The sequence below is a fragment of the Aquarana catesbeiana genome, linkage group LG11, assembly GCF_042186555.1.
Source record: "Aquarana catesbeiana isolate 2022-GZ linkage group LG11, ASM4218655v1, whole genome shotgun sequence".
Classification (NCBI taxonomy): domain Eukaryota; kingdom Metazoa; phylum Chordata; class Amphibia; order Anura; family Ranidae; genus Aquarana; species Aquarana catesbeiana.
Window position 1 is genome coordinate 152,756,073 of NC_133334.1, and position 16,841 is coordinate 152,772,913.

The window sequence follows — 16,841 nt, forward strand, 5'->3', positions numbered from 1 at the left end:
CACGTAAAAGCCAGAGAACAGAGCTAACCCCACATAGGAGCACATATGAATAAAATTACACAGCCAATCAATGCAAGACAGTTAAGGTTAGAGGAAGAAAAGAAAAGAAAAAAAAAAAGGATTAAAAATAAAAAAAAAAAAAAAAAAAAAACAGAGGGGGTAAAAAACAATAAGAAAGGGGGGAAAGGGAACAAGAAATGACAAAAAAAAGGAGAGAAAAAAAAAAAGACAAAAAAAAAAAAAAAAACACTGCGCCCAGACGAAAATATAATACTAAGGAGAGCAACTGATTCCACTTTAACGTGCTATGAGGACGTGTTTCAATTCTTGAGAAAGTCTAAAGATCTTCCAGCAGAGTTTGGTGATAATAAACATAGGTTCACGTACATTAAGAGCCTCCATACACTCAAATATGGTCCATGTCAGGAACCTATTCCAAAAGAGGGGGGGTAACTGCTCAGGCTGCAGTTATAAAATGCTGTAATATGTCTTTCTTTATATGTTTGAGTGTACCAGGAACAACAGAGCAGTGCTATCTAGGGAGCGTTTGGTATAGTCACATCAGTAATTTATGTGTACACTTCAAAGATGGAGGTCCAGAACCTATGTACAGGAGGGCAGGCCCACCAAATGTGGGTCAGGGTACCCCAACTCTGCTGACAATGCCAGCAGAGATCAGTTAAAGATGGATAGAGATGATGAAGAAAGGTTGAGCTCCTATACCATCTAGATAGTAATTTGAAGCTAGTCTCAAGTAAGTATAAAGGATTTATTCCAGTCTTCTGATAAAAATGAAATATCAACTTCAGTTGCCCAGCGGTCTGTGTAATCAGGATGTGCGCAACACACAAGCATGTTATAAACCACTGAAAGAGTATAATCAGGCATGGAGTCTCGAAATAGCAGATCCTCTAAGGGGGTTGGGTCCCTAACCAATAGATCCTTATTAGGTAAGGACCGGAAAAAGGAAAACAACTGACTATATTCCAACCAATGAGAAATGGACATAGATCCAATAGGGTTGATTGAAGAAAGAGGGGGTACTGTCCTATCACGTAAAATCTGAACCAACTGGTGGGACTCAGACTTAGGTCAAGTCAGAAATGTTGTGCGGGACAAAGCCGGTGGAAACTTTACGGTCTCAAAAGGGGGGGGGTCATAGGCCCCACAGAAGATAATAGGGAGAACCTGTCCATGTATCTACCCCAAAAGGTGAAGATGTTGCAATGTAAGAAGAGGATCTGGGGAACAACCAATTTTTTAGGCAGGTTCAATTCAGGGAAGTGCTTGGAGGTCACATGGGGAGATAGCCTGTTATATAGAGACCCGCTGCTTAACAGAGCTGCTGTGAAACCAGTTGACCACTCTGGTCAAAACTGCAGCAGCATAATAAAAATAAAGGTCTGGGACTTCAGCTCCACCCTTACATTTAGAAAGGGATAAAAAATAATTTGCGGAGTCGCGGTTTCTGACTCCCCCAGATATAATTAGTAAATTCACAGATTTAAAAAATAAACATGGCACTTTAATAGGTATTGTCTGAAAAACAAAAGAAACATGGAACAATATCCATTTTTAAAATGTTAATTCTTTCAAACAAAGAATAAACCGTTTGATCATGTGACCTAAGGTCAGCAGAAAAAAACACAATAAAAACCCAGCGCCAATGGTGGGCTACCTGGAGTGCTCTATATAGGACGTGTGATGCCTGACTCATATGTAACTATCATGCCAGGTGTCAGACATTGTGTAAATAGACACCATAATCTATATAGAAAAATGGAGGGAAGAAAAAAAAAGAAAAAGAAAAAGGACACCCCGTGCAGCTGGACCAACCGTAGCTGGTGGATACAGATCATAACAGGAAGAGAACAAATACAGCCCAGCGCTCAGGATGTGTTAAAAAACTAACTGCAACAGACATAAAAAATATAATGATTTAATAAACCAATAAAAACAGTAGTTTGATAGTGGTAACTAATGAATGATTGAACCACAATGTGTACAAAAATATATGTAGAAAAGCTGTTGCAGAGAGCACCACAGTAACACAGAATTAAAAAACAATAACCAAAAATTATTACACAGATAAAAGGTAATGCATTTACATAATAACATGTGAAAGGCACTTGCAATAGCGGACAGTCAGCTCTCTAACGACAGGAGACCAGCATAGGAGATTCGTCCAGAAAAAAACCTCAACACAAAGCAATGGGTAGGATGACAAGAGTGAAGTATAGAACTTGGAGCAAGTGACAATGGGTAGAGTGATGGAAGCAGGAGGACGTAGAGAGAAGACACTAACAGCCTATCCGTGGTGAAGGGAGTCTAACCTCATGTGGGGGAGCTCGCCGGCTCCGGTGAACTGTCGGTGGCTGTGGTGTTCGGGGAAATTAGAGGACTGTAGCCTCATGCAGGGGGGCTCGCCGGCTCCAGTAAGCTGTCGGGTGGCTGTGAAGTTAGACGAGCCGACGCTCTGTCATGCGGAGAACAGCCCGGCTGGAGTTCCGCGGCGACGGCTGATGACGTCAGCACGGGGAGAGCCGCCGGGATGTCAGCAGGTGAAACACTGAACCGCTGCGTCTCCAGATGGTGTCTCCACAGGGGTGAACGCTCCTCAGTAGGACCTGGTGTCACTGCCCAACAGTCAACGCTGAACCTGAGGACTTGATGAGGGGAAAGTGGAAGAGCCGGCAGGCTGATGGAGCTCACATCAGCCTGGAGGGCCTCAGACTCCTCAAAGAAGCGCAGAGTCAGTACAAGTAAAAAAGTGAAGCAAAATAAAAACTGGTCAAAAATCATCTGCCAAGGAAGGGAGGGATATGGAGGATGATGTTGCTGGGGTAACCACTGTTAGCTATTGTGAAAGCTATGCAGGGATGGTGGATGGATGGACGGATGGATCAATGCACACTGTGACCGGGTCCTGGCTTGGGCCGCTGTCCTGGGGTTGCCTTGACGATGCGTTTCGCGCACAGCGCTTTGTCATAGTCCGGCAAGCTCCCCCACATGAGGTTAGACTCCCTTCACCACGGATAGGCTGTTAGTGTCTTCTCTCCACGTCCTCCTGCTTCCATCACTCTACCCATTGTCACTTGCTCCAAGTTCTATACTTCACTCTTGTCATCCTACCCATTGCTTTGTGTTGAGGTTTTTTTCTGGACGAATCTCCTGTGCTGGTCTCCTGTCGTTAGAGAGCTGTTTGTCCGCTATTGCAAGTGCCTTTCACATGTTATTATGTAAATGCATTACCTTTTATCTGTGTAATAATTTTTGCTTATTGTTTTTTAATTCTGTGTTAATGTGGTGCTCTCTGCAACAGCTTTTCTACATATATTTTTGTACACATTGTGGTTCAATCATTCATTAGTTACCACTATCAAACTACTGTTTTTATTGGTTTATTAAATCATTATATTTTTTATGTCTGTTGCAGTTAGTTTTTTAACACATCCTGAGCGCTGGGCTGTATTTGTTCTCTTCCTGTTATGACCTAAGGTCAGTGAGGGTCTGCTGTAAAAGGAGAGTGAATTTTAATGCATACAGTTAAATAAGATCAGTGGGGATAGCATTTGGTTTGGAATATAAAGCAAGATTTTTCTGCAGTAAGGAAGGACCCATTCCCATTTGTATGGGCGTTTGTCTAATAAATAACTAGCTAACGCCTTCTCCACATCTACAGAAAGAAGGCAAGACGGGATATTTGCTACTTGGGCATGGTTCGTAAGTAACAAAGTTTTGAGGGTTTTATGCCTCGCTTCCCTTTCCTGAACAAACCCCACCTGGTCTATATGTATAAGCATAGATAAAAGACACTTCATTTTGGCATATAATCTCAAGTTCACACCAATAAGCGAAATAGGGCTATAGCTGGAACTTAATGATGGATCCTGTCCTGTTTTGAAATAAGAGATATATGAGCTTCCAAAGTTTGAGACAAAAACTGAGTATCCTCAGAAATTGAATTAAAGACCTTTAGTAAAAACGGAGCAAGGTGTTCCTTATATGTTTTATAAAATTTAGGGGGTGAACCCAGCTGAGCCTGGGCTTTTACCAGAGGAAATAGAGGCCACAGCAGACAAAAGCTCTTCCATGGTGAATAGGTATTCAAGAGAGTCCCTCATGGTGTTATCTAGAGTAGGTGGTGAGCATAGGCGCCACAATCTGTGGAGGGAGGAGATAAATTATACAGAGACAGAGAAAATCCTGAAATGTCTTGAGGAGCAATGGAGATGAAGAAGTAAGGTCACCACCATGTGTCCTAATACTGGGAATGTAGCCTTACGAAGTATGTGGGTGTGGGGAGTTAGACAAAAGTCTATTACATTTGTTCCCATACCTATATCGGCAAAAAGAGATCCGCTCACATTATTGTGATGGGCAACTTCATATAACTGTAAGAGAGATGATCTAGTGGAGGAATTGCTGGCCATCGGTGCAGGTGAAGGAACCAATTTACGTTGAGTTTTCAAAGAGTAATGTTTATGGAGATAGTCCTGTGCAGCCTGAGAATGCTTCTTTTTAAGTTTTGCAATGTGTTGAATGAGGACCCCACCATAGGATAGCTTTTAAAGCGTCATACTATGAGGGTAAAGAGGTCTCATCACTTTGATGATCAAACAAAAAATTATGAATTGTATCTATTACCGCTTGATTGCAGGTCGGGTCTGCTAGCAATGAGTCATTACAGCGCCAAGTCCATTCGGCTCGCTGGGCTTGAGGAACATGCATAGTAAACAATATAAGGGAATAGAAAAAGACTACAGGAAGGACCTGATATCCACTGAGGGCTTCTATTCCAAAACATGGGAGTGATGAGCCAAAGAAAAAATAGGTATAGTTTTTATATCTTTCCGATGAAAATCCCTCCAAAGATCAACTAAATGATAGTCATGGAGTTGTTTAAGCGTATTTAATTGTCTGTATGGCACATGTGTGCATTGAGAAGAGTCAAGGCAAGGATCTAGAACCAGGTTGAAGTCACCCCTACTATAGTTGTGCCTTCTGCAAAATCTGCAAGAAGGTGGAGGTATTGAGCAGCAGCTAACACTTGGTTTTGGTTTGATATGTACAAATTTGGGTTCTTCCCCAAACAGTAAACTTAAAAAAAACAGATAACGATCATCAGGGTCAGTAACATGATCCACAGAATGAATTGGGAGATGTTTATGGATGGCAATGGAGACTCCTGTCCCTTTGCCTTAGAGGAAGGAAATGTACTGTGAAACCATCTCATATAGTATTGATGGTTACAATGATGTATGTGCTCAGAACGAAAATGGGTCTCCTGGAGGAGAACAAGATCAACTTGATTTATGCAAGGAACACAGGATTTGACCTTGCTTCGATTGGTTGTTAAGCCCATTAGCATTGCAGGAACAAATGTTGAATGGTGTAGACTTAAGTTCCCTGGGTGTCATGTCTGGTGGGAGAAGAAGAAGAAGAAAAAAAAAGGCCTACAAACCTAACTAGAACAAGACAGTTAAACTAACAAGAGGCAAAAAAATACTTGTTGTCCTCAGCCCATCTCAGCCCAAAAATTAAATAGCAAGAGTGGCGGGGATAGGGAGGCACCTCAGGCAACCTAAATACAGGGGGAGGGAAGGCAATGGGACATACTGTATGTGAGGTGTGCAAGCATAACCCCTATCATAAAGGTGTGCATTCCAGTCTATTCCCAACACATTACATATGATTATTGTCCAACTCATACTAAAAAGGAAAAAGATTAAAAAAAAAAGAATGCTGAGGGCCCAATAACAAACAAAAAACTCTTATGAATTAAACACGCACATAAATGCATAAACTGGGGGCAGATTTGCACCCTACTAGTCTGATCACTGCTGTGTTTAAAAAATCAAGCCACAGTATGTGTTACTTTGAGGCTGCCCACTCAGAAAAATGAATAGGGCGTCCATTTCCTTACACATATTACACACACAGCAACGAAAAAACTGGGAGGTGTGAATTACCTTAAAGAATGCCAACACCTAAAATCTCTTATGCATGATAGGTATAGATACATTTACCTTATTAAATTATACAGCCTCCAAACCTAAACTATGAAAAAAAAAATAAAATATATCGGTCTATATACAACCAGGGCACCCATACATGAACCAAAACCCAGCCTCCCCCTGCTGAACCAACCAAATATCGCTCCATGCATGATTGGCCTAATGCCGCGTACACACGACCGGACTTTACGGCATACTTAGTCCGGCGAACCTGAGTCTGTCGGACAATTCGATCGTTTGTGGGCTCCAGCGGACTTTTTTATCTCAAAAGTTTGACGGACCTAGAAATGAAACATGTTTCAAATCTGTCCGACGGACTCGAGTCCGGTCGAAAAGTCCACTCGTCTGTATGCTTGTCCGACGGACAAAAAAACGACGATAGGGCAGCTATTGGCTACTGGCTATGAACTTCCTTGTTTTAGTCCGGTCGTACGTCATCACGTACGCATCCGTCGGACTTTGGTTGATCGTGTGTAGGCAAGTCCGTTCATTCGGAAAGTCCGTCGTAAAGTCCGTCGAAAAGTACGCCGGACAAAGTCTGCCGTAAAGTCCGCTCGTGTGTACGCGGCATAAGACATAATTTCCAAGAGTGCGTATTAATTCTACCATTTATTTTGAAGGTCCATTCAGCATGCATTAAGGAAAGAAGAGAGGGGAGCGTGGTCAAGCTGACGGCCTGAGAGGAGGACGTGTGTGCCCAGAGCTCCGCTCCTACCTGTACAAATTATCCGGGAAAAACGGAAAAATAACTACCCCAGTGCCTACCACCTTTGGCTACAGAATCCCCGGAACTACCGGGCATTAGAAGGGGTAAGACCGGCTCCGGACGGAGGGTACTGCCGCAATGAAGCCATCTCCGACATAGCAGAGGAAGGACCATCCCGCAGGCGCTCACATGGCGACTCAGACCCCGCCGACAGAGCCGGCCACGATGGAGGAGGATCACTTTCAGGTTTTATTGAAGGTGATTACTGAATGCAAAACCACCCTGACAGCCAAAATAGACCTGTTGCAAATGGATTTCGGTTTGCTGCGCCGAGATATGGACAAGGTCCAGGACAGGCTGGGGGAAGCAGAGAGGCGCGTGGGGGAATCTGAGGACTCCATTAGAGATCACCACGCCACGCTACACACCCTGCAGGTACGCATGAAGGTTCTTGAGTCAAGAGCAGAGGACAGTGAGAATAGGAGCAGGAGGAATAACTTAAGGGTGGTGGGATTCCCGGAGGGAGCTGAGGGCCAGGACACTGTTGCATTTACTGAACACCTCCTTCGCACCCACCTTCCTGGGGCTGCTTTCTCCCCTCACTATGCAGTGGAGCGAGCACACAAGATGCCCCCCCCGTACGTGGACAACCGGGAGCCCCCCCCGCATGTTTATCTTTCGCCTACTTAATTTTCGGGACTGGGACCTGGTGCTCCGAGAGGCGAGGAAAGTGCCCGAACTCCGGTACGAGAATGCAAGGATTATGCTGTTCCCAGACTTTTCGATCAACACGCAGAGACTTCGTAGAACCTTTGATCATGTCAAGGCCCAGCTCCGCAATAAGAGATTAAAGTATAGTATGCTGTTTCCTGCCCGCCTAAGGGTGATAGATGGAGAAACCACCTGCTACTTCACTTCCCCGGAGGAGGCATCCCAATGGCTTGACACCCTTCCTGGACCCGGTAATGATGAAATGTTGAAGTATACCTGCTGTCCACATGCTATCTTTTCCTACTGGACAGCACAGCTCATGTTCACTGGATATTGAGGTATGGACTCTTGCTATAGCTTGACATCGGAGACGTTAAAACCTGTGATCTATGCTTTCTCCTTTTTTTTTTTCTTCCCTCCCTCCCCTCTTCATGATGTTTTTCCCCGTCCATGGGGGATGCCTGGCTATGCTGCAGCCCCCCCCCCCTCCCCCTCCTGTCGGGACTGTGGAAAGCTGGAAATCTATCCTGATGAACTACCTCTCTGGCTCCCATCCCCCTCGTGGGGGATGAGGAAGGAACCCTCTCATGCCGTAGGTTTTCCCCCAGAGGTGAATCTTACTTGAACCTAAATAGGTTTCCTCATTTGCAATAGCAGGTCTCAGGCCTCTCCCCGAGGTGGACCAGAATCCGCTGAGAGATTGAACCAGGAGAGGGGCGATTCCATCCCCCCCCCCCCTCCGCTTTCACTTTCACTCTCCGTTATACAATATATGTATGTTGAACCAGATCTATGACCAACTAGGGGGCATTATATTTGCAACTTTATTAATCTAGAATTTTGAACTGACAGGCCCCCTGGGCGAGGTAACCCTACTCTAGAACATGTTATCAGGTTGTTTGCAACACTATTCGTACTGTATATGTGAACCACAGAGACTATACCACTGTATTTGTTGTTTTGCTTGTTTTTTACTAAAAATAAATAAACTTTATTGTAAAAAAAAAACAAAAAAAAACAAAAACAAAAACCTGCATAATGTTCTTAAATAAAAGTAAAATTATTTTTTTTCCCCCTAAATACATTTCTAATTACTGTTTACAGCATCCTACAGCATCTTTCTGAATAACAAGAGCAACATTTTCCTTAAATGTACAGTATACTCTGATTAATTTGATTGATTCGTTCGACTACCCTATCCTGAATCAGAGTATCAAAAAGTCTCCGCATAGAATTACAGGTATTATCTAGATGGACATCCAAAAAAAAATAAATAAATAAAAAACAAATAATAATTAATAATAATCCAAGGATTTTTGGTAACTCTAGGGATAGAGAAATGCCTAAAAGTAAGCAGGTTCAGGCTATCGATATACAGTATAGCAAGCTCATGTCCCTTCAAGTTGATCCTGAAGATACTACCATATTTTATAAACTTGGGGGTTATGACACCATTTATGTCATCTATGATGTGTAATGCCCCGTACACACGGTCGGATTTTCCGACGGAAAATGTGTGATAGGACCTTGTTGTCGGAAATTCCGACCGTGTGTAGGCTCCATCACACATTTTCCATCGGATTTTCTCACACACAAAGTTTGAGAGCAGGATATAAAATTTTCCGACAACAAAATCCGTTGTCGGAAATTCCGATCGTGTGTACACAAATCCGACGGACAAAGTGCCACGCATGCTCAGAATAAATAAAGAGATGAAAGCTATTGGCCACTGCCCCGTTTATAGTCCCAACGTACGTGTTTTACATCACCGCGTTCAGAACGATCAGATTTTCCGACAACTTTGTGTGACCGTGTGTATGCAAGACAAGTTTGAGCCAACATCCGTCGGAAAAAATCCTAGGATTTTGTTGTCGGAATGTCCGAACAAAGTCCGACCGTGTGTACGGGGCATAACTGATTGAGATATTTTTTCTGCTGCAGAGCCAGTCCAGCCATGCTGCAGTGTTCTGGCAAGTACATTACATGTTGGAAGATACTTTGATACATGTGATTCTATTTCCATGGGTCACATATATGTCATTGAAATAGGCTGGATATGTTTTTTTGTGCTTTTGTTCTTGACAAAAATGATTTCCATTTAACCCCTTGTTAACCCTTTGTTTAAAACCTATCAGTCCCATCTAACACCTTCTTCGCCTTCTCCCCTTAACTATGAATTTTACTGCCATTTTTTGTTCTATTTTTCTAGCCTTTGATATTTCAACTTTTATTTGATCCATTTGTACATAACTTTGCAATGCTTTCTACTGAAATCATAATTCTAGTTTAATTTTAAATTGGACAAATGATAGAATAACATTTAACATTTGTATCCACAGTAACACCATTTTTTTTTTAAACTAAACACTGATCAAAGCAGAAACAAAAGTATGTTTTTACTTATGAGTTGGGTTTTTGTCTGTCAATTGCATATAAACTATAATTTTTATGCATTTAAACAATAATTTTTAAAATAATATGTGTCCCCTGGGGAGAAACCAAAGTTTGGGATTTTTTTACTTTCGGCAATAACAGTTACCATGACATCTCCCTAACATGGGTACAGACAGTGATAAAGCGTGACAGGTTTTCTAATTCCTCTCCACTGCTGGCTCCAAGGAGCTGTAAAATTAGGCTAATGAGTAAATGAGGGTACAGCTGACTGCATTGTCACCAGTGGTTTGCCCCATTCTGCATTCTTCCCAGCGGCCAGAAGATTGGCCCAGTGTGCTGTGAAAGATATTTAGCATCCCTGGCTTAAGATTATTGAACCACTTGTCTGTGATCAAGTGGATCTTCCTGCCAACAGCATAGTTCAAAGACATGTTGCATTCCAAATGCTGGTGGTGGGCAGGGATGGCTTTCTAAGAAATATATTGAAGGCTGGGAACCTGCTACCACAGTATAGCACAGGCAATAAATACTGTATGCTTTGGGGGGGGGGGGGGGGGTGATTCTACGAGCTAGAATAGGAGTAGCTGCAAAGCCAGCAAGCTTGAATTAAGACTCTGGGCATGGGGGGGAAATCGGGTAAAAAAAAAAAAAAATTCTTCTGCTCCGGCAGCCTCAGGACAGATTCCTACCTTGGGAAGGATGCTAATGGAGACATCAGGGTGGGTATAGAATACTTCAGGGCTTCAAGCCTTTGCTTGACCCTCCTCGACATGGCCCCATGACCCTCATCCCTGCTTAATGCAGATTATCCCAAGCCTTTATCACCTTTTGGAAAAAGTTACGTTACACCAGTATTTTGCAGTCACAATTCAAAAACAGAATGAATAGACTACAACTACCGTCAGCCGCCAGGGCTGACAACTTGTAGTTCCGAATGGACTGCGAGGGCGCCGATGAGCTCTCTTATAGTTTATTCACAAGCCCTGCAGCTTGTAAACAGTCAGGCTGTATTGGAGGTACAGGCTAAAAGCTGCAGTGCTTGTTTGCAGGCTCCTTCAGGAAAAAATTATGACTGCACTTTTTTTTTACAAAAAGATGTGCATCTACTATGTTTTCTTAAAAGGTGAACTTATCCTTTAAGACCCCTTGTGACCCTTCTCTCCCAGGCACTAGGGACGGCAGATGTTGTGCTGGATTCAGCAGGATAATTTTGTGGAGGAGGGGGAGACGTGGAGTATGAGGACCATGGAGGTGTCCAGGCCTTTAACTGCTGGCTTGTTTCATTGAGGTGGTGCTTCTACCAAGTCCCGTGGTGCAGAGTCATACATTTCCTTATGCATGTAGTACCCAAATGGCTGGAGCTTTTATCACGACTGATACAAATCACAACAGTGCTGTTGGCTGCAGATACACAAAAAGGTTCAAAATGCAGAGCTCTGTGGGCTGACCCTGGCCTCTACCTGTGAGGCAGTGCCTTTGGATGGATTAGGGCAGCTGCTACTTTCAGTTCTCTGTAAGTTGCTCCTTCCTTTGGACAAAATCCTCCCTCATTGCTGTTCTGCCTCTCCTTTAAAGCATTCCTCCTATCCAACTGGTGACACCCTTGAATGGTCTGCCACCTCATCATTCACCCCCTCCTCATCACTGGAGCCAACTTTTCAATAAGCTCCAGCTGTTGTAACATCACCGCCTCTTGCTTTTCCCTGCCTGCTATCCCCTGTGTGGCTGAACCATATTCTTTTTCTATGGTCATGGCACTAGCTACCTTATCCCTAATATCTGAAAGGAGGAATGCCTGGGCATGACTAAGGTCATCCTCCTGCAGCAAGTCAATGCTTGTGTGATGAAAAAATTCCACTGACTCCTTACTGCCAGGTTGCAGGGCTATGATAGGATTAGTGGAGGGGGAAAAAGATGAGGATGCATTAGCAGCACTTGCAAACAACTGGCTGCTCTGTGCCTGGGAGAAGGAAGAAAAGGAATACTTTGTTGGCCACTTCACTCCCTCTTGCACGTGCTGTGACTGTATAGTAGGGATGGGCCCAGTGTTCGCCCGTTCGCTGAATACCAAACATTATGGGGCGTTCGCGGCAAATTCAAGCACCGCGGAACGCCCCATAATGCACTGCGAGATTGCACACACACACACATATACACACACAGTGCAGTCAGTGTACAGTATATAATACAGTGTATTGAAGTGGTTAAGGGAACCCTATGACAGAATTAAGAAAAAAAACGGCATGAGTCCCGTCCCCCCCCCCATTTTAAAATGGACAAACCCGAAAAATAGAAAAAAAAAAAAAAAAAAAAAAAGCTCCTCCTTGATGGGAGGCGTCCCGCCGACTGCTCTCTCTTTTGGCTGTGACAGCTGTTATATAGGGAAGGGCGGCACCACCCGGTGATGTAACCGAGTGACCCCAACCCCTTCTGACGTCATGTGACATCAAATGGGGTGGGGGTCATCCGGTCAGGTCAGCGGGTGGCCCCACCCTTGCCTATATAAAAGCTGTCACAGCGAAAAGACAGCCGTCGCCAGGAGGCTTCCCATGGAGACAGAGTATTTTCATTTTTTTTTTTTTTTTCTATTTTTCGGGGGACACTTTTTATTTATTTTTTTAAATAAAGGAATTGTCAAAAACTGTCTTTTGTGGTTTTTACTTTTTGACACTTTTTTGGTGAATGGGTAGGGGTATAATGTACCCATACCCAATCACATAGGTGGGGCTGGGATCAGATTCCGATAAGCCCCCCTCCCGCAGACCCCCACAACCTTGATTTTTGCCTATATTGCCGGGAGCTGGCAAAACATTACAGCCGCAAGCAATTTTAAAAGACATTTTTTCCTTTAAAAATGTAATATTGCTGTGGCTCTATAAGACACATCAGACAGATGCGCCACTTTAAAAGGCAGACTAAGGGAACCCGCCCAAGCATGGTATTTAAAGGAATATTTAATTTATATTGTTTCACTTTAAGCATTATTAAAATAACTGCTACTGAAAAAAAGTTCGTTTTAAAAACTTTTTTTTACATTGATACATGTCCCCTGGGGCAGTACCCGGGGCCCCATACACTTTTTATGGCAATAACTTGTAAGCCTTTAAAATTAGCACTTTTGATTTTTCATGTTCATGTCACATAGACTTAATAGGGTTTGCATACATTTTTTGCCTTTTCGCATGTTCTGGAACCGGGGGGTGTTCGGCCCATCCCTACAGTATAGCATGACCATAATGAAATATAAATGCAGATATGCTCAGTTTGTAGTGTGGCCCGGCTACCATTTTTCCTGCAGAACCTGCACAACCCCTTCTACCTCTACAAGTAAAACCTCTGTATTTCATTTTAGTTCTGCCCGAAGATATTTTTTTTTGCCTAAGAGAGCTATGGCAATAGAGGGGATAAGTATGTGTTGCTTTGGTGCACACTACTTTATAAAACAAACATTATACAACCTCAAAAAACAAAACAAAAAACACATTAAACCTAAACCTATTTTTTTAACCTAGCAGAAAATAAAAATATATAAATATGGACACATGTGAAACAGCAGCCACAGTTATTACAGCAGCTTAACAGCAGCTACAGTTGTTACTGAGACACACAAAAAAGTAGTCCTAAAATAGACTGATGGGCTTGTAGGGTTCGTAAAATGATGTAGTCGACCACATTGCAATCCACATAATTGAATGCAATACAGCGCAGTATAGCACCACATAGCAATTAACTCTCCCTAAACAGACTGCCAGTGCTTTCCTACACAGCTCCAACACACGGGTGGATTTACTAAAACTGAAGCATGCAAAATCTGGCGCAGCTCTGCATAGAAACCAATCAGCTTCCAGGTTTTTTTTGTCAACGCTTAACTGAAAAAGCTGACATTAGAAGCCGATTGGCTACCATGTACAACTGCACCAGATTTTGCACTCTCCAGTTTTAGTAAATGAACCCCACATTGATAAATGGCTGCTTGGAACACACTCTTTTATAATGAGGGGGCTGGCACTTAACAAAGTCCCCAATACTACCCTTTCTAACCCCCCCCCCCCCCAAGCACAGTTAAAAGTTTAGGCAGGGCATTATGGATTTATACTGGTAAATTTCACCATAAATTCACCGGTACCTCGAACTACCCTGGATTCACCGCAAACCCACAACTCTCCCCTAGTCAAACTTAATTGAACTTATTCTGTAATGTTTTAGCTAATTTTCTACTCATCAGAGCAGTTTCTTCAATACCTTGGATGAGTAGTAAAACATCTTCAACATTACAGAACGGATCTATATAAACCATGACATGGGTAAAAAGAGAACCCTTCACAAACCCACTGTTTGCAAACATCTGACCACCATCTATTGTCTATGGTCACCTTTACACATCTGACATTTGGGCATAAACTATATCTTTAATTGGGCAGATGTTCTTGTTTTCTTGTAATCCTTTTAGTATTCTCAAGTAAATCTGTTTTAGGCCTATTCTCAATAAGGAAAATCTGGCACAAGAAGTTAAAAAGTTTAAATGCTGGGTAGTGTTCTATAAATGTTTTTTACTAGGAACCTATAAAATATGTTTAAAGCAATTTTATGACTTGCACAGCATATGAATTAATATACTCTTCTCTTAGCTATTATTTCCTTTTCTTGCAACTCTTTTTTACATTCCTCCCCCCCCCCCCCCCCCAAAAAAAAAGGGATTTTTTTTTTATAAGTTTTCTATTTAAATATTAATTTTGGATCAAAGACTGAAAAGATACACGTGCTACTTGTAACTTGGGATTCTTTACTAATGATGCATTATGTAGAACACATGCAAGAAACTCAGTGCAATGTTCCTGTAAAGGGTGACAAAACATCAGGAATAAAAAAGAAACTTGGTCCTACATCAAAGCACTAGCAGCCTGGATAACTAACTGGCATGTTGTTGCCAATTCTCATTGGCCAATTACAAAGTTTAGGCATGTGGGATACATTGATCAAAATATATTTTTTCTAACAATAAATTTATTTTGTTCCACTTTGAACTGGTCTACAAAATGAAATTATTTTTTTTTTTTTTCATGTGCACTTGATTTCCACTAAAAAATTTCAAGCACTGCCAATAGTTCAAAATACGTTATATCACTCTATGAACGGCAAATAGGTTTGTTCGGTTTTATCTTTTGTCTTTGCAAATGCATTTGTTAAAAATCTAGTTTTAAATCTTATTTTTTGCTCAGTGCCTTTATCAACAGAATAAAGTAGTAACAAAATAGGAATGTATATTTCTTTCAGTATTTTAAACTGCCATAGGCAGATGCAGAAAAGATGTGTAATAGACTGATTTCATTGATGCATGGACACTGTATCAGTATAAGAAAGCGGTATGTAGATGATACATGACACAAATTTAAAGTTATAATACTAAGTACAAAAACCTTTTCAGAGGGAAAAAAAAAAGTATAAGATTCACTTTATTAGTCAGATACCTAAGCAGTAATTTCAACTTGTCCTTGCATGGCCAATACTCCATTGCATGTACTAGCTGAGAAGGTCAGATCCAGGAAAAGAAAAAAAAAATCTTGTTTTAATAATGTATGAGCAATGTTATGAATAATAATGAAGCAGGTGGGCATGAATGTTTAATTGAACAATTATGACAATGCATTGCATTTTGTATTCACAATTTCAAACTTCTCTATACATAACATATAAAACCCTACTACAAATAAACTGAAGTAGAATAGGTGTTTTTTTCAAAGATTCCTTTCCTACTATAGCAATGCATCTTTATGGGAAAAACAAACTATTATTTCAGATGACTGTGCACAGAACAATGATAGGTCCCCTGTGCTTCCTACTAACTGCACTGCTACACTTGCAACAGGTTATTACTCATTTTACCAGTTTCATTTAAAAATAAACTAAAAAGATGGCTGTTACCTGCTCCCAACTGGTAACTGAGTATGCGCTGCCTGATGCTCAGAAGCAATGGTAGTTCATGGGAAAAGACTTTGCAGCACATGATGCTACGGAAGTAAGCTTCTGTACAAGAGAATGCTTCAGAAGAAGCAACAGTTCGGGCCTCCAGTGATGTTGGTAGAATTGACTGGGAAAGAGAACAGCTATCCTGGCAAACTCTCTTTAAGGCTGGGTTCACATCTCCGATGGATGAGGCTCGCAGCAGGGGGTCCAGTGAGTCCCTGTACTCTGTTTCAGGGACGAATCAAGGTCAAATTTTTGCCTGAATTTGGCCCTGAAACGGAGCCAAGGATGCCAGGACTCCTGTGCCAGCTGCTCCGCAGCCGCCACGGAGATGTGTGAATCGGCTCCATAGAGAGCAGCTCACATACTCCTGTCATTGCGGGGAAACTCACATCCAATTCCAATAGGTGTGAACCCGGCCAAATACTTGTGTCTGGGTGTGTGCCTAGATCAAGCTTTGTTAGCTTTATTACATAAGACAATAACACAGTGGGGATACTGCAATGCTGCTATACAGAGAATCAGTCCTACCCTATTGTAACACTTTTTATACAGTAGTGTAGGTATATCTTTCCACCCCTGTGGCTTTCTGCATGCAAAAAGTTTTCAGACAAACTTTTATGTTTAAGGATATGTTAATACCATACCTTTGGCCTGTGGTTTGTTGCTCTCTAAGCTGGAGGAAGGTTTCCTCATGCTCCTTCTCCTTTCTCCGCAGCTCATCCTTGAGAATCTCTGTAGTATGCACCAACTCATCAATGTGACTCCGCTGTGACTCTATCACATTTTCACTATAAAATAGAAGATGACATTATCATGTAGTACAGTGAATACAATTCCTTGTCTTATCATACTAGGGTCATGGGTTAAAATCTCATTAGGGATTCAGTGAAGTTGATTTACTAACACTGTAGAAGGCAAAGTCTGGTGACACTGTGCATGGTAGCCAATCAGCTTCTAACTTCAGCTTGTCCAATTTAAGAAAAAGTTCACTTTTTAAAAATAATAATAAATGCCCATTTTTTTGCAGATAAACATTGGTTCTCAGG

The 16,841-nt window shown here is 42.0% G+C and overlaps 1 protein-coding gene across 6 annotated transcripts in view; it reads right to left on the reverse strand.

The window, feature by feature from the left end:
• Window positions 1–16,841, reverse strand: part of RPGRIP1L (RPGRIP1 like) — a 460,569-nt gene that overhangs the window by 401,337 nt on the left and 42,391 nt on the right. For all 6 annotated transcript variants that reach the window (XR_012236568.1, XM_073605011.1, XM_073605007.1 and 3 more), the window contains exon 6: window positions 16,440–16,583. Coding sequence is in view for 5 of the 6 variants with exons in the window: in XM_073605011.1 (XP_073461112.1) it covers window positions 16,440–16,583 (144 nt within the window). In the remaining variant the exon portion in view is untranslated. The remainder of the gene's footprint in view (window positions 1–16,439; window positions 16,584–16,841) is intronic.